The 18,269-nt window shown below is 39.6% G+C and overlaps 2 protein-coding genes across 3 annotated transcripts in view; both read right to left on the bottom strand.

Annotated features, from left to right (window-relative positions):
* Positions 1 to 1,838, bottom strand: part of pleca (plectin a) — a 116,127-nt gene extending 114,289 nt beyond the window's left edge. For both annotated transcript variants that reach the window (XM_034124995.1, XM_034124996.1), the window contains exons 1-2: positions 1,664 to 1,838; positions 973 to 1,010 (exon numbers count right to left, since the gene is read on the bottom strand). In XM_034124995.1, coding sequence (XP_033980886.1) covers positions 973 to 1,010; positions 1,664 to 1,823 — 198 coding nt within the window. In that variant the 5' untranslated portion in view covers positions 1,824 to 1,838. The remainder of the gene's footprint in view (positions 1 to 972; positions 1,011 to 1,663) is intronic.
* Positions 1,839 to 3,521: 1,683 nt separating this feature from the next.
* eif3eb (eukaryotic translation initiation factor 3, subunit E, b) lies at positions 3,522 to 16,521 on the bottom strand. The gene is made up of 13 exons (XM_034125454.1): positions 16,409 to 16,521; positions 15,851 to 15,968; positions 14,938 to 15,055; positions 14,761 to 14,803; positions 13,770 to 13,874; positions 13,510 to 13,635; positions 12,843 to 12,967; positions 11,376 to 11,502; positions 11,172 to 11,273; positions 6,105 to 6,214; positions 5,757 to 5,859; positions 4,619 to 4,753; positions 3,522 to 3,805 (listed from the first exon to the last, which is right to left on the bottom strand). Exons 1-13 carry the CDS (start codon positions 16,496 to 16,498, stop codon positions 3,767 to 3,769), a joined length of 1,341 nt encoding a protein of 446 aa, XP_033981345.1. The 5' UTR covers positions 16,499 to 16,521; the 3' UTR covers positions 3,522 to 3,766.
* Between the last annotated feature and the right edge of the window lie 1,748 nt (positions 16,522 to 18,269).

Below are 18,269 nucleotides of genomic sequence, written 5' to 3'. Positions count from 1 at the left end.
CCTTTCAATGCTTGACAATGGCAGTGTACCAATGTAAATGTTGCTGACCTGCTTTAGTAACTCATTATAGGATGTGTGGTAAGCATTAAACATTCTAAACTAGCGTTCCTGAGTGCTGCAAGTTTACTCAAAACTGAAGGATGCCTTTGAAGCTGCATTTATTTTGTATTACTAAGTGGTATTCATCAAGGTTGAATCCACCAGTGCTTTGCGGATTTAATCCCAATCTTTAGTTAAAACCTAAAACCTTCTAAAAGCATTGAACATGTGCAAAGTGTTAGAATGTAATGCATGGAACACATATAGGCACTTTGTAGGTTTGTTGCTTGAGCATTTTAAATGAGCACAACCATAAATAAACAGAAATCAAATGCAACATACAAATTAATGGAGCAGTTATATTATTACAGAAGCATCATATATAATAGTAAAACACTGACATGTTTTTTTTTCTACATATTGAATATTTTAATTTGTTATATTCTAAGTACTTTTGGCTGGTTTTCATGCAGCATGGTATTAAAAGTATCAGTACTAAATTATTAGCAATAGTAAAGCATTTGAATACTTCTTCCATCGCTACATTTAGGTTGTGTGACCTAGTGACTGTATGTGCTGAAGAAACCTCCAATAGGATCTTTGAAATTGACACAACACAATGTGGGATTGACATATATGAAAATGTAAAACGTGTGTCGCACAATGGTAGAGCCCTACAATCATGTGATACCACCACAGGTTGATAACACTGAATAGTAAATATTTGACTTGATCAGCCTGGTCTCACGAAACTGAGCGAAGTGTAAGTGAATGAGGACCTCTGCAGTCTGAAAGAGGGATTACAGGCTGACACACTACTGCAATAATAAAAGCAGATTGAACATGGCATGGTGTGTTCACAGTTTTGGAGCAAAACATTACATTCTTTAATAAAATAGACAGAATAAAGTCACACTTAAGACAATTTCTCACCTTAGCCGGAGCCTTAGATTTGGAGCGCTTAACCATCACTGTATAGAGAAAAAAACAACAACACATTTTTAGTATAATATAATATCACAAAAAATAAACAAAGTATTACTAACGTGAAGTGGTGAAAGGGACCCAGACATATCTCAGTGGAGATGAGCCATGGATTACTGCAAAGGTCAGCGTTTCTAGCAGATGCATGCCTCTTATCAGGATTCTGCAAAATCACTGTAACTTGTGGCTTGAGATGTTGACCCATGATGCAACATCAACATATGTTATACTGTATACAACATATCATTAAGCTCACAATCTGGAGTGTGGTACAACATAGTCAAACCGGAAAGTATGCCTGTGATTGGGCTCAGCGGCTTCCTAAAAATAGACATGTTTTTTGTAATAAAGAGCATGAAAGCCCCATTGTATGATCTCACATGGGTAAAGGAACATTTAAAGAGAACTGCTCCAACCACAAAATGCAGGCAGAGCCAACACGAGCTGGCAATTTCTGGAAAGTACTGGAGTCTTGGAAAGGAAACAGTTTACAATTACCGCACTTAAGGGAAAAGAGGCATTTCCACTCAGTGCTCGAGCCTGAATTAAAGTAAAAACTTAAGAGCATGCAGCATCAGTGTGTGCATCAGGCCTCAAACACCCATAAAGGGGGTGTGAGAAGGGTTGAGGGCCCACCTACCTGCCAGGTACCTCTCCAGGGAGGGTGAGGACCTCTGGTTCCAGCTGTAGCAGCAGAAGAAGAAGAGCCACACCAGGAGGGTGGCCAGCACCAGGACCAGGACCCAGAGGAGCCGGGCCACAGCCGGGTTAGTAGCGGCCCAGGCTGTCAGGACGTCCATGCTGAAGGCTGTTCACTGTCTGATCTGCAGAGTGTGTGTGCAGCAGAACTAATGGATGTGTTGCCAGTGTGTGTGTGTGTGTGTGTGTGTGTGTGTGTGTGTGTGTGTCCTCAGTGCAGCCACGGTGCTCCAGCAGCAGCAAGGAGAGCAGATAGAGCTCAGCAGCCACAGATGGATACCAGCTGTTCCACAAGGAGCCCTGCTCAGCCCACGTCAGCTCTCAGAGTGTGTGAGCATGTGTGTGTGTGTGTATGAGCTTGTGTCTGTTGTGTTTACGGAGTCCTGGAAAAGTGAGAGAGTGTGTGTGTGTGTGTGTGTGTGTGTGTGTGTGTGTGTGTGTGTGTGTGTGTTTAAGGGAAACCGTTGGGAGGAGTGGTTAGGAGCTACAGCGGCAGAATAACCGCCAGCCACTCCCCTGCTGAACATCAGAAGTTGTAGTGTAGGAGTTGTAATGCAGAGGGGCATCACAGAAATGCACCTGGGGCCCTTTCCCCTCTCTACCTGAACAGCTGCCAGCAGTATTTTAATAATGACGGATGCATGATTGTGTCTTGACTCATACAGTAGATGCCTTTTAAAAGGGGTTTTCGTGGAGCTTCTGTCCATAAATATGTCAAAAAACTGGACCTACAGGTCAAGATATTCTTAGACAGACTTACAAGGTGTGTACAAGATAACAAAGATATAGTGAACTACTGTATAGTGAAAAAAGTGATACAAAACTATTCACCTAACACGTTTTAAATAACCCCCATTACTCTCTGGAATTTACTAGCACATAAACTCAGGTCTGTGAAAAAAAAAGTTTTCTTTAAAAGAATAAAAACACGTTCACAAGCCTTTTGGGAAGTCTTAAGTGTGTGGTTAGCAAGTCAAACTTTTTTTAAATCAGTATTATTCCTTAATTCCAATTGTATTCTCTCTTTTTCTATTCGTAAAATACCTTCCCATCTTGTCTTTGCTATTTACTTTTTCAAACACATTGAGTCTACACCTGTGTGCTACAGTCACTGTTTGAATATGTACTGAAGACTTGTGGTACAGGACATAACACAGGGCTAATATTTGCTTTACGATATTCCAAAAAGGTGAAGGCTTTGCAGTGTCATTCAACTTCCAGAAACAAGGTGTGGTTAAACATGAAGTGGACGAGCAGAAACAACTTACTGCCATTAACAGAGGAGCCTTGAACATGAAGGGTCCATTCATCCGATTCAGTCTCTCCATACAGAGCACTTTTCTTTTCAATTATCAAATTATTAGCGCCTCCTACGCCAAGGCTTTTTGTAGAAATCTCAGTATCTCTTTTAAAGTGTTCTTTTTATGTCAAAGTTCCTTCTGTCTGTTCTTAAAAGGGCCCCTATTATGTTTTTTGTGTTTGTCCCTTTCCTGTAGTGTGTTCTATAGGTTTGTGTGCATGTAAATGGTCTGCAAAGGATTAAATCCCTGTGTTCCCTCCAGAGGGAGTTTCTCTCCCACACACTCCCCCCCCCCACCCTGCCTGAAACGCCTCCATTGGACTCCTTTGTTTACTTCCCTAACATGTAACACTCGTGCTTCCAACCCTAACCCGTTTAACAATATTATATTCTGGCTCTATGGCAGGAACTTCAGTCTGTAGACTTAGGAAACAAAAATGAACCAAATGCGCCATCTAGTGGTCGAATGAAAAGAAAGAAAGAAGAAACAAATCTCTTCAAAGAGGCACACATGTTTTAATGATAACTTATGACATTTGTTACTTCCAAAGTGTAAATCATTTATCAATGAAACCAGATATCATTTCAAATGAAGAGAACACAATGTTTTTTCTTACGGCAGAGGTTAAGCTGCCAGTTAAATAACGATAAATACTATGCTGATAAATAAATTAATATATTCAATAAAAAGCCTAAATGATATCCCCAAGAGCCATCTGCATCCTCTTGAAGCCGATTTCTGTTTTAATAGAAGCCAGAGTCTTGAGCAGCCCAGTTTGGTGTCTGAGAGAAAGCACAACAACAAATCCAAAACATTAGAAGGAATGCTCAAGATTTTTTTTTTTTAACTCAAAATAAAATACATTAGAAGTTATCTGTGGATGTTTACAATATTGATTCATCAGAGGGCAGTAAGACAGAGGAAAGTGACAGGTGACCATTAGGAACATTGATTGTAAACCGATTGTTAGGGAGGGGTAGTGAAATGACCCAAACCAAACCCTCCCCAGTCAAATCATATCTGCATGTCATCCTTTTTTACAGAGATGTCTTTACAGCCAATCCTGTAAGAGTTATTTCATTAAATGAAGGATGTGATTGGCCGACTAATGCAGCCGCTTCAACCAAACCAGTTTGTAATTAATACTAGCTTGGTTTAACTAAATATTTAATAATAGCATTTTCCTAATGTATTTCTTTGAGTTATTTTAGGCTTGAATGCTTTCATTCTCATGTATTATAGCTATACAAATGTTTCATATTGAGTGCATACACAAATATGTAGTGCACTCACTCTAAATGCCAATTTTTCACAAACAATAAAGAGTGTAATTGAAAGTATGCAAGTTATTTTTTAATATTTTATATATTTATTCTAAAGGATGATTTGTATCTAAAAATATGATTTATATCATGATTTGCAAAACTATAATTTATTGTATATTCAATACCTTCATTTAGCTTGAAAGGAACGATCTATTGTTTCATAACCGAATATTCCGCCAATGCAACTATTGGACTACAAGGCCATGAATATTTGGCGTAACCCACACATTTGAAATCTTTCTTCTTTAAAATGTTTAGTTCTCAGTGTACCTCATTCCTGTTGCTATGGGCGACCTTCTTCTCTATGTTCACGGCCAGCATCTGGCTGCGGAAGGACAGGCTCTTGGTCTTCTCGATCACCTGCTGGTACGGAGACACCGCGTTGTTGCCCATCACCACATGACCCTGGGGAACAAGTTCACAGGTGAATATTCAGAAGAAGTCACTCGATGCTGCCTTCGGTCCTGTAAGAGCAAGTTACATCTATTTTCATAACTGTTTTACATCTCAAGGTGGATAATACAGTGGTGCAGGAATGAGTCCTAAAACCAGGAAATGAGTTAGCATTTTACCACAACCATGTTCCCTCGTCTCAAAGTCAGGAAATAAGTGGCTAAGGGCCTTTGTCGACATATTGAGTGCACGCTTATTTTTTCAGTTGACTCTAATAAGAACATGCCATCACCTCAACAAAGGGCAACACTCTCAGCATCTTTTCCCCAACTGCTCCACCTTTTTTTGTGCAGCCGCTTTGATTTGAAAATATTTCAAATGTCCCAAAAGGCGTCGTTGACGTCACTGTAGTAAATGGTGGAGAAGGTTGATTCACTATCATAGTGAAGACCAAGAAGTTGATTTGTTGGAGCATATCAGCTGGACACTGGATGTTGTAACCGGTGAGCGTTATCCTTTTATCTCCACAGACACACAGAATGCCTCCTCCCTCAACGAGTGTCAGTGATAGTGATAGGAATAGCAGCTGCATATGAAGATGTAGTGGTCATATAAACAATGAAAGAAGCGCTGGGAGGAAACTCTTCAGCTACTTTCTGCCAGAAAAAAGGAGCTTTGCAGAAACAGGGCCTAAATGAGAAGAGTCATCAGGCCGAACATTAGCCGCCTTTAGCTTTGCGGTTGTGAAACAATCAAATACAAGTGGTGTTAATGTGTTGAAAGGGTCCTGCTGAACAACAAGTGTCAGTATCATAAACGTGTGTTCACCAGAGACCGTATTTATTTCAGTCCAAAATCGAATGGGAAAGTCCTAATGTTTTCTGTCGAGGGAGCACTTGCGATGCTAACTGACAAACATAACAACATGCACCATTCTGTACAGGCTTGTGTACGCTATGCTGGGCGAGTTGAAGGAGATCTGACTGGATGTGGATCAGTGAAAGCAGAGCCTCACCAGTTTGGAGTCGATCTTGGCGTCGAGTCTGGCATTACGGATGAGGTTGACGATCCACTTCTCCGCCTCCTCCGGCGTCATGTTGAGCTTGTCTGCCAGCATGCTGAGTGGAGAGAGAAGAGGAGGAGACCTTTCAGTTAAGTAAATATCCATTAAAGTCTTCAAAATTCTCTTTACTGTTGATAACACTTCAAAAGGAACTAGGATGAAAAACAACCACAATTTGGGAGCGCTGCAGAACATCAATCATTTGGGTATACAAGAGTTTCTGTTTCTGGGCTTTGACGAATAAATAAGGCACTGCACACGCCGCTTTTGACAAGTTCAAAGACTACGAAGACGGTGTACCTGATGCTGATGCACTGATGAATCCTACAAAAGGTCTCAAAGATGAAGAGGCGGGCATTCTCTATGAAATCCTCGAGGCAAGCAACCAGGAAGAAGTCATTTACAAGAACCTGAGGGGAAAGAATCCACACTACTGTAAGAAACCATCACTTTAAACACAATACTGAGCATTCACATATAGAAAGTATAGGGAACACATCTGGAAATGTCCTTGAGTTTTTCTGCCAGCACATTTTCCAATGGTTGAATATGATGTGTGTGCAGCTATCATTTTAAACCATATCCATGTTTAACTGGAATGATAAGTATACTATAAGCACATGATAGCACCACACGGTGACCACATATGATTGGCCGGAAAATGTTCCTGTGGTCTGGCAGTTATTTTTATCTACCCATACATTAAAATGTCCTGTTCCAAACTATCAGACCTCACAATGTAGAGCCGTTATAAGACGGTTTTGTATCTGGTTTGGATAATGTAGATCTTTGGTAGAAAGCAGTGTTGATCAAGTTACGGAACCATAACTTAATATGTTTGATAACTTCACAGGGACATTTGTGCTGTTATAATGTTTAACATTTGTGGTTAAAGTCAGGTTTGGGCTTCTTGATTAAAGCATATTTTTTGAATGATTGCACGCCGGCTGGGCATCACTGATGCTCACAGTCAAGAGGACTCTGATCAAAGCTGCATTCCTAATCATTTCAACCGTGTTTTTCATCAGACAATTATGATCAAATCAAATCTTCAAATAACCTTGACTGAAATAACAAAATTAATGTTTGAGCAAGACTAGATTGACACGAATTTTGAAAAATAATCGATATCATTTGATGACCGAAAATGGGAATTTGACACAAAACTGACAAAATTAAGAAAGTTAACCAACATATTATGACTCATCTAAAACTGGATTAATACTATGAAGAGCAAACTCAAGACCCACCTTTTTTAATTTGTTTTAAAATTGTATTGTAAACCTCATCCTCCCCTGCCTCCAACCTCATCATTGATGGCTACTCCATCCCCTTCTCTGGCCAAGTTAAGAGCCTTGGTGTCATCCTGGACAACTCCCTCTCATTTTCACCTCACATAAATCACCCGGACTGCCTTCTTCCACATACGCAACATCTCCAGACTCCGCCCATCCCTTTCTCAATCAAACACTGAAGTCCTGGTCAATGCATTTGTCACGTCCTGCATCGACTACTGTAACGCCATCCTCTCAGGCATACCCACCAAGCTCATCAATAAACTACAAATCATACAGAACTCTGCAGCCCGGATCATCACCGGCACCAAGGCCTCCGAACACATCACCCCCATCCTCATCCAACTCCACTGGCTCCCGGTTCAATCCCGTATCAACTTCAAAAACCTACTGCTCACTTACAAAGCCCTACATAACCTGCCCCCCCCCCCCCCTATCTGGCTGACCTTCTTCAGGAGTACACCCCCTCTCGCTCCCTCCGCTCCTCCTCTGCTGGTCTGCTAACCGTCCCCACCCCACACCTCGTCACCATGGGTGCTCGGGCCTTTAGCTGCACTGCTCCCAGACTCTGGAACTCCCTCCATCTGACAGTCAGACACAATCACCATATTCATATCCCAATTAAAAACCCACCTGTTCAAATCTGCTTACTCACTGTAGTGCTCCCCATTATATGTTTCATTTGTGTCCACTTGATTGTCTCCTCCATGATTTCCTGTTTGTGTTTTTATCATGTTCTGTTGCCTATTAGCGTTTTCTTTTTTAACAAATTGTACGGTGTCCTTGGGTGTCATGAAAGGCGCCTAAAAATGTATTATTATTATTATTCAGTCACAATATTATTGAGTAATGTTGGATTTAAGGTTGTTGGATAATCACAGATAGGTGTTGCTCTGTTTTAGGACTGGGAGGGGGGTTAGCTGTGTTTTGATTGATTCTTTTGGCTTCATGTCTCCGAAGCATTTTGTGTGGACTAAAACCTTCCATTTAAAGACAACATTTTAAATAGCTGCTAAATATAAACCTGATGAAATATCAATTGCCAGAAATGTATTAAATATATATATATAATGTGTGGTTACACAGGCTGTAGGTCACATCATTAAAAGCAAGAAGATCTACTATTCCTCATTAAAAAGAATGCATCACTGTGCTCCCAGGTCTCCTGAGGCTATCTGATCTATAGGAGCTTCCTGTGCTGTGAAGGATAAATCATTCACTAATGTTGAGAACAATGCTAATGCACACAGGTTTATATGTATTGTATAATGCAAGGCATGTTTTATTTAAACAATTATGTTTGGATGTTATACAACAGGATGTCAACATATTACTCAGGGAAGCAGCCACATGAATCATGAAGCGATCACCAGGCCTGAGCTCCACAGAGCGCTCTGTAGGAGATGATGTAGTGACGTCTATCTGTGGTTTAAAGCGATGATCACAGGAACATCAAATAGGATGTTTGGCCACCTCAGATCTCTAGTAAAGCTTTAATCTGTGAATATATTAGTGACTGGGATTTTGAAAGGAGGTGTGGCACCTTCATTTCATGAGGAGTTACTTATTGTGAGACAAATCCAACTATAGAGCCAGGGTCGGCCGTTAATATCCAATTGATTATTTTCTTGTGATGGAAGGTTCTTAGGATACCTTTGTAGAAATACTCTGCTACAAGTAAAATGCCTGCATTCAAAATGTAACTTAAAGGTGGGGTAGGTAATTTTGGAGAAACCAGCTCGAGATCGCTAGAATTTGAAAATACACAGCCGGAGAAAATCTGCCACTTCCTTACAGAGCCCCTCCTCCAACACACACGAACGCGCACATGACCAATGAGGGCCGAGATAAGTTTGTGCACAGATGGAAGGCTGACAGGCAGGTAGGTCATCCAGTTATTTTAGCCGGGCCGGCTAAAATGATTGGTCGTGCTTTTTACAGCACCACGGCTTCCACAGATGAAAAAAATAAAATGTGCAGCTGGTAAAGGTATTGCTAACTTTATCGGCTTTTTATATTTCCAAGTTTCTGATTCCATAATATTTCAACATGATTCTTTAGTTGATTTTGTATTAAATATGACATATTTTGCTCATTTTCAGCTTCATTTGAGTATTTTCTTCCTTTACTGTGACATGTCTCCATGCTTTAATGTTCAAAAAGCTCTTTATTTTTCTCATACTGTCTGTGCTGCAGCACCTCTTTTCACCCTCTGTCTGAAACCAGAGCCCAGTCTGCTCTGATTGGTTAGCTGGCCGGCTCTGTTGTGATTGGTCAACCGCTTAGAGATGTCCCGCCTCTAGCCATGTATAAAATGTTGGACCGCTAGCCAATAGCAGTGTTAGTGTTACGTGTGTGTGGGGGAGAAACTCCGGCTGGAGGGATTTCAGCTTTTGCAGACCATTTACATGCACACAAACCTATATAACCCACTACAGGGAGAGAACACCACAGAAAGCATAATAGAGCCTCTTGAACACTAGAACCGCCAGAGGTCGCTGTATACCTAAAACCGCCAACGGGTCAAATTTACCCACTATTGATTTTCAAGGTACAATGTTCTTTTATTTATCATGCAGAACAGTGAGTTTTGATCGCAGAGGGATGACACTTATACCAATAGGATCTGTGGACTCTCAGCTTTTCATATGATATAGTTTGTGCAGATAGCATGAAGTATAACATATCGCTACCAGTGCTGATTTAAACGCTTGGTGTTAGACTTGTGTTTTGTTTCGGTACAAATCTCTCTATCTCTCTATCTATCTATCTATAACTATCTATCTGTCTATCTCTCTCTCTCTCTCTCTATCTATCTATAACTATCTATCGATCTATCTATAACTATCTATCTGTCTATCTCTCTCTCTCTATCTATCTATCTGTCTATCTCTCTCTATCTCTCTCTCTCTCTCTATCTATCTATAACTATTTATCTATAACTATCTATCGATCTATCTATAACTATCTATCTGTCTATCTCTCTCTCTCTCTCTATCTATCTATAACTATCTATCTATAACTATCTATCGATCTATAACTATCTATCTGTCTATCTCTCTCTCTCTCTCTCTCTCTCTATCTATCTATCTATCTCTCTCTCAATCTATCTCTCTATCTATAAGGAACCGCAGTAGACAAAAGGCATTGCTATAGCAACACGTCATGTTTACGCTGCATTTTCTATGAGGTAAATATTACCCGCTGGCGGATATAGGTATAAATGGCTTTTTTTTGGGTGCTACATAACACACTTTCAGGAAAAGTCAGGGACTGCGAGACTTGAATATTTTATTGAAAAAAAGTTACATACAATCAAAATACAGCTGTGGGTCAAATTGACCCGTTGGCGGTTCTAGTGTTGAGTACAAGTACCTCCCAATTCTACCTAAATAAAGAACTTGAGTAAAAATACGTTCTCCCACTGCACTTTGGACATTAATATTTTGCACCAAAAAGTTATCTCGCCACAACAAAAGACCTTCATGCTAAAAAAAGCCCAGAAAGCAAATCAAAAACATCATGTGATGCTTGTACAGCAATCACAATGTTAATCTCAAGAGCAAAGCAATGAACAAAAACATTGAAATACCCCTGACTATAAAAAGGCATCAGAATCCATGACAACAGACTATCTTAATGAACTGTCTTCTTTCCATCACTGCGCTCACACTCTGTATCTGACAGGAGTGTTGAGGCCTTCACGATCACTGCATCATTTATCAGGAGGGGTTAAAGCCAATTGATGAGAGTGCTGCGAGAATACGCAAAGTGGTCCCCGAGCACAATTTAAAAAACTGCACCGAGGGGTTCCTAAAGGCAACCGAGCCCCAAATCTGACAGCTGTTCCGCTTTGAAAATCAAACTGAATAAAAGCAAGAGCCGGCAAATCAGGCCAGACATGGATTTGCCGAGGCTGAATGGCTGCGGAGTGAAATGCCTGGGACTGAGATGAGAGCACTATAGCTAAGGGAAGCTTCATATGAGCCCTCAGTCCCAGGAGACAGCTCACTTTTATGGCCCATGCACTTTGACAAACACACACTGTCAAACTTTAGAAAGCCATCCTTACCGACTCGCACTCCCTCAGCTTCTTCTGGGCGCTGTCAAAGTCGAAGTTGACGTAGAGACACTCCACAAACTCCGTGATTGGGTCCTTGTATGTGTACGACTCCTGCGAGACGGGGGATAAAAGCACAACTCATTTGAGCCCTGAATCCTTGAGCCATGTGATTTAAAATAAAAAAAATAGTCCGCTGAGAGGTTTTCATCTTACCTGTTGAATGACTTTCACCAAGTCCTTGAGCACTTGTCTGCGCTTCCGCACGTCTTTGTTGGTGATGACGGCCGTCGTAAGGTACCGCAGGATGTGTGGGCACATTGTCTGGATGGCATTCAGATACCTGAAGAACACAAAAGCACACAGTGGCACCACCATTAGCTGCCATCACAATCATTTCACTCCGAAAGAAAACAGCAAGCTGTGCAGAGAAAGCTCTGATTCATGCTGCAAAATACAGGGTAGAACATTTGGCAAAAACCTGAACACTTTAGTAGCAGCAACCTATTATGAATCACATTCTTTTTGACAATACAACAGCAGGGTGGCCTTCAAGCTCAAAAGGACTTTTCAAAACAAGTCATGACATCTGTTCTGGAGCGTGATTTAAGAATAAAGTCTGGATGACAGATCCATCAAACCTGTATTCATACCTTGTGTTGTTTCTAAAAAGGTGAGTAGGACTCGTTATTTACAAAAAAAGCGTTTGAGCTAAATAGATGTTTTTGTAATTGTGTTTGTATAAAGTAAATGATAGTGCTGTCAGATTGCTGCAAGACCGCCCACTTAATACAGGTGGCTTTCTTTGTGAACAGCTTGCAGCAGAGCACAACAGATTCGCTTTTTTGACAGCAAATACATGTTGATTCATTTGTTTTACTTATTACAATTTGTATAATAAATGCATGACACAAGTCTGAAACAATGCTGCAAAGCCACCAGTGGATTATAATTCTTCAAATAAAGGAATAGAAATACAATTTGTGTAGCCTAATCTTTTTCTGCAACTCTGCATAAAGACCCGTTTTGATCAGGATGAATAGACTTGCGAAATAAGAAAAAGATGCACCCATTGTTATGTTGATATAGATTTGTAAATGTAATAGATGAATTGTCAAGCTTTTTTGTTAAACTCTAGAGCAGGGGTGTCCAAACTACGGCCTGCGGACCATTTTGAATCGGCCCTCAGCAAATTCTTAAAAGTATAATGGAGCATGGCCCACAAATGAAACTTGTGCTTGTCTTATATTGTACTTCTTAAATATAAATGTACAAATATATTACACAAATAGTATTCATGTCTTAAGACTACTTTTCAAATAAATTCAGTCAATTAAATTTGGAAAAATCTTAGTTGATAAGCAAAAAGCCCAATGACTTATTTATATACAAGCTTGAAATACACCCTTCCTATTTCTACTTATTACAGTATAATCAATCTGAGGCTTCTGTTTTAAGGCATCATTTACCTACATTTGATTGATTTTGCTAACTTATAACTGAACCTATTAGGCAATATACCTCTAGTGATTGGCCCAGCCCTTTGTATATTTTTCTGTATGTGGCCCTCTGTGAAAAAAGTTTGGACACCCCTGATCTAGAGTCTGGATGACAGCACCATATGCCTTGTATTGTTTGTTAAAGTGGACTGTTCTCTGCTACATTAAGAACCCAGAGACTCACTGAGGCTGGTAGAGGAAGAGCTCGATGATGTTGTCCCTGCCTTTGGGATGGTTGAAGAACACGAAGAGGGACCAGTGGATGAGCCAGGTCCTCTGCTGCAGGGACTGCAGAGGAGAGCTCACCGACTGAGGGGAGAGGGACACAGTATCAGGATGTGTTTGTACAGCAACAACAACCGACCATACAATTCAGACCTTTCAATACAGTTCCTGCCAAATTAAAAAGCCTACGTTGGAGTCAGATAGAAGAAATGTAAAATACAGAATATCTTAAATTCAATTTATTTGCCCTGACATTATAAGCATTTTTATCACAATGCCTAAGTCAAACACAAATACACTTAAAAGGCTGGCTTGTTTTAGAACTATATTTAACCACTCTATTTGATAAGAAACATGTTGCAATATTGTCTTAGCAAAATTAGCAAAATTCATAGCTATTGATAACATTTTGGATACTTAATTTTGTATTTATTCAGCGACACAGTAATAACCTCTGTCATGTCAAAATATAATGAGGCCGTAAAACAAACAAAAAATTCAAATCTTGAAATAAAAAAACTAAAAAGGGGCCCCTATCAATCCCTGTGGCTATGTGCTGCTTGGCCCATGCATGTGTATATTGCTAATGTAATCCATAGGTAGGTTATCTAGGATTATTCCCTCACATTATTATCGATAGTCTCCCTCAGTCGAGTCAGATCCTCCATGGCTGCTTCCCAGTTCTGCATCAGGATCTCAGAGGCCAGCTTCCCCCACAGAGAGCTCAGAGCGTTCCTGTCTGTGGAGGGCACCTGAGCACAGAGGAACACATTCAGAATGTTCAAAACAGACTGAGAAATAATAATAATACAAAATAGATGAAAAACAATTATATCCATCTTGGCTTATAAAAACATGTTTTTTATTTTTGGGTAGTTATTCTTACCAGGACACGGAAGAAGTAGAGGTACTCTGCAGCTCCGGAGTAGTTCCCACACTCGTACTGGAATTTGGCGTACCTGTACAGTGTGTCCAAGTATTCTTGTCGGAACTAAGAGAAGAGAAACAATGGACATTTAACCCACAACTAATTATACGGAGGTAAAGTTTGGATTTGATCAAACGGTTACTACCTGCAATATAGCTTCCAAAGACTCATTATAAGACGTATGGCAAGATATTAAAGCTGAAATGAGTGAACAGTCTTTGGCCTTGGAGTGAAGTCACAGCCAGGTGCTGTCCTTCAAACTGCTAGCTCCTTTTTATTTCCTTCAGAGAAAATAAAAATGAGAGGCTGTAAAGCTGACAGATTGTGGCTGATTGGGGAAAGTGTCTGAATCTTTCATCCTTTTAGCCAAAACAAAGCCTGTTCATTTTCACAAGTCTGATTTTCTGGCAGGGCACATGATGAAGAGCATGATTCAATTACAGAAGAAAATAAAAATGTAATGCAAAAATGTTAGCAGTCTCTTAAATATTGAGATTCCCTGTTATCCTTCATTTTATATCATCACAGAGAATATATGTACATGTATATGTATATGTATTTGACAAAAGAAATACATTTGAGCTTGGAATTGTTCAAAATACAGGGGGACTTTTCCATTATATTTGATGGACCAAATTGATATGAAAATAGTCAATAGTTGCAGACCTAACATTATTGTGTGTGTAGATTATATAACAAAAATATAACATAAACAAAGCCTTGGTAGAAAAGTTGCAAGAAGTGACTCTGATGGTTGAGTTTATAATGAGGACATTGGTGGTGGTGTTGTTTTAAGATTTTGAGACTAGAAAAACAGCCCTGCTGGCTCACGTGGCAGCTGGTTGTTATGGAAACAAAAACACATTGTGCAACCCACCTAAAAATATCTAAATGCAGGGCACCTTTTATCAAACAAAATGAACACAACATTTAACATTTCAGGATTTACGTTGTGTTTCTCTGAAAGATAGTCGAAGAGCATCCTCCCATCTCTGAAGAAGAAAAACACAAATAGATCAATAGTTGTTAGAAGAGCCATTTAAAGTCCACAGACATCCTTTCAGAAGTATTATTATATTGTCGGTACTATAAAATAGATTGAGCTAAGGATTTAAGTTGATCGGACCGCGTGGACTGCATCTGTCGAGTGGTCTCTGGGTCTTCAAACATCTTGACAATGGGCTCCGTCTCTGACTGCAGCTGCTTTAGTTGGACCACCACTGAACTCCTCTTCTCCCTCAGAGCTGAAACACAAATAATTAGCACATTAAGCATCTATCGCCAATCACTTTTTGTTCACATTTGTTCATCTGGTTCGAAGATCTGGAGCAGAAGACATGAAAATATAGGCAAGAACACTTTTGTGTCCAGTAACCAATTACCCTTTAATCCAGATTATGGTAGGATACAACGATACCATACGATAAAACTTTAATGGTCAGATCAAGTCTGAAATTTGACTTGCATCACAGCAGCTCCATGTGTAACATCAACAAATATCAAGACACAATACATGAAAAACAAACAACAAAAATGTAAAATAACAGCACAATCACTGAGAGAAAACATGCTCAAAGAGCCTTTAGCGTGCATTTGATCTGGGATTTAGCTCTGTATTTACTGAGAGGATTGACTGGAGCACAAAGGAGTGCTTCAGTCTGACTTTATTGCATCGCGGGACCCTGTATCTCCGATTAGATGGTAGTAGTTCATATTCACTGTTCAGAACATGGGTTGGTTCCGAGATGATGTTGTTGGTGCTGATATATTCTTATTAATTGGATCGATAAACAGTTATGGTTGCTTGTCAATGTCGGGACATCACAGGCAGTGAGGCTAGTATTTTTCCCTTTAATATGTAACATTTTCATCAGGTTAACTGTACACAATGTATTGAATAAAAAATAAATCGTGATTAAAATCCAATTGCTTTGGTCATTACCCAAGATGCATCTATTTATCAACATTACTGTGTGACTGTATGACATAATGCTAGAGAATCGGAACAAAGTGTTTATTAAGCTGATATTCTCTCTTACAGTGTGGGATTTCCTTGTCGGCGTACAGGTTTTTGTACACATCCATGGCGAAATCCACCATGTTTGTCTCGCTGAGGAGGTCCAGCTTTCCCTGGAGCAGTTCCTTGTCATTGTAGATCTGTTCATATTAACAAAAAAACGATATGAAGTTCCTCTGAGACACGCACTCAAACGAGAAAACAACTGAACAAAACAGAAAAGTGAAACACTGTCAGGGTATCATAATTAATGCTGAAATCAACCTATGGCTAACGCTAATCCGTGGCTAAATTATAGCCTTTCACGCTAGGTATCGGCAATAAGATGCTTGTAAGCCAAAGACTGAGATACAAATAAAATCGGTTTAACAGATTTACAGGAATTGACTGCTACTGTACCAAACAGTACAACAACTGTCCAACTATTAACTTCAATTCGAGTGTAGTTTTGACAGCTAGCCAAACAGCTAGCCATCTTTGGTTGAGTCGGTCCTCAAAAAACCGTGTTTTCAGGTAGAAATACGCGCTATAAAACAGCCACGTTATATTTTACTATCATACGATGTAACAGCTGGTGTACCTCTTTCACTGACAGGAACTCCAGAAGAGGAAAGACCAAATGCCGGTCCAGAAAATGGGCTATCTTGGTTGTCAAATCGTAGTCCGCCATCCTGGATGGCTTCAAATACAACCTTTATTGACAAACCTATCGCAGACGGACCAGGCAACGTTACGTCATCGCAGTTCCCCGGCGTCATGGGCGTCATGCCTCATCCATAACGATGGAGTAGCCTACTACTAGAATTTCCTAGGAAAACTAAGGAATTTGCTATAAATTGTTTGATGCCATTCCAATAAGCACGTTTTTTTATTACTTTTAAATCATCTAGTTATACCAGTGAATGTGCCTGGCTGTCATAACTAACATAATAATTAAAAATATTAAGATAAGATGGATGGATGCCCACACTCACACAATATAATAATATATCAAAACAAATATATATTCAACAATTCTCAGATCTGTCCTGCTTCTGGTGTGCTGAAGCCAGAACTTAAATATGCATATATTCCATAATTTGGTATTTATATAGAAACTTGAATTCAAACCCAACAGATCACACTCTTCACTTAATACCGTTTGCTTGAATGCAAAAAGATGTATACAATCTACAATGTTAAACATGTACCTTTTACCTTGGAGAACTGACATTTACTGCATTGCAAAAAAAACATTTCTTCATAAAGATTAAATTCAAGATTCAAAGGTTTATTGTCATAACATATAGAAAACTGCGGTGTAATTATGTAATGCATGAAACCTCAACAGTGCAATTTACAAGACAGAAGACAACAAATATATATAAAGAACACAAATAAAAATAGTGCAAGCTCAGGTGTTTAATAGTCTCAAGGCCTATGGGATGAAACTGTCTCTGAGTCTGGTAGTTTTTGTCCTGATGCTGCGGTACCGTGCACCTGCCAGACGGCAGCAGACAGAACAGTTTGGTTCACTTTTCTTTTTGCTCTCTCCTTCTCTCCTTTATTTTTAATAGTATTACCATAATTACATGTGACTTGCAAGTTGTTAAAAATAGCATCTCATAAACAGAAATACATCTGAAATTGTCAAAAGAAGGCATTTAATTCTTAATTCTAGGTCAAATATGTCCAGAAGGATACTTTGGACTCTGTGTGACCAACCTAGATGAGACTATATGCTGTTTTATTGACCTCCTTTAGTTGAGAAGAGGGGCCGATCAGACAGGTAGCAGCTGTTAACACAGCATGCAGGGACTGTGATCAGAGATGTAGAACACTCATCAGTCATCAGTCAATGAGGTCCTAAGACTGCAGGGGATGTTACCGGCTTGAAACAGCTCTGTTCACAAAGTCCATGGTCACAGAAAACATCCATTCTGTTTAAAGAGGCAGTCTTGGTATATTTCCCCAGTCTAATTGTTTTTATTAGTGTAAGGAGGGATGATCAAACACTTCGGAAAGCAACCGTGGCAGAAAGCCAAGGAGAAAAACAAAGGGAAGATATCGCTGGCCTACCAGTGTTTCAAAATTAGGTCACCTAAAACGTGTTTGTACAATAATTCAAAAATAACGAAATAATGTATGATGCAAAATAAAGTCAAACAGGCCAACCTAAGCTAACAACCATTCTTACTCACCACCAACTCTCAGATACTCTAGCCTACCGCCAAAAAAAACAAGAGTCAACAGTAGTCCTTTGAGCTAGATGCTAAAGTTAGCATAATAATATGCTCACAGTGACTAACATACCAATGTTAAGCAGATATGATGTTAACCACATTCCTCATTCATGTTTGGTGTGTAAGCATGCTACAGTAACACATGCTAATTAGCACTAAATGCTATGTGTGACTAATGGGAATGATTCATCAAATATTTAGTCATGAATCAATTTTACA

Source organism: Trematomus bernacchii, unplaced genomic scaffold (assembly GCF_902827165.1).
Source record: "Trematomus bernacchii unplaced genomic scaffold, fTreBer1.1, whole genome shotgun sequence".
NCBI classification, from domain to species: domain Eukaryota; kingdom Metazoa; phylum Chordata; class Actinopteri; order Perciformes; family Nototheniidae; genus Trematomus; species Trematomus bernacchii.
The sequence above is the reverse complement of the archived record's forward strand: the minus strand, read 5'-3'. Positions and strand labels throughout refer to the sequence as shown.

What these genes read in the sequence shown, in the direction of transcription:
- eif3eb (XM_034125454.1), bottom strand. Translation starts at nt 16,498, where the DNA reads ATGGCGGACTACGATTTGACAACCAAGATAGCCCATTTTCTGGACCGG. An exon ending in TCTACTTCTTCCGTGTCCTG is followed by an intron (nt 13,636 to 13,769) that starts GTAAGAATAACT and finishes CTCTGTGCTCAG; the next exon opens with GTGCCCTCCACAGACAGGAA. An exon ending in AGCTGAGGGAGTGCGAGTCG is followed by an intron (nt 6,215 to 11,171) that starts GTAAGGATGGCT and finishes CTTTCCCCTCAG; the next exon opens with GTTCTTGTAAATGACTTCTT.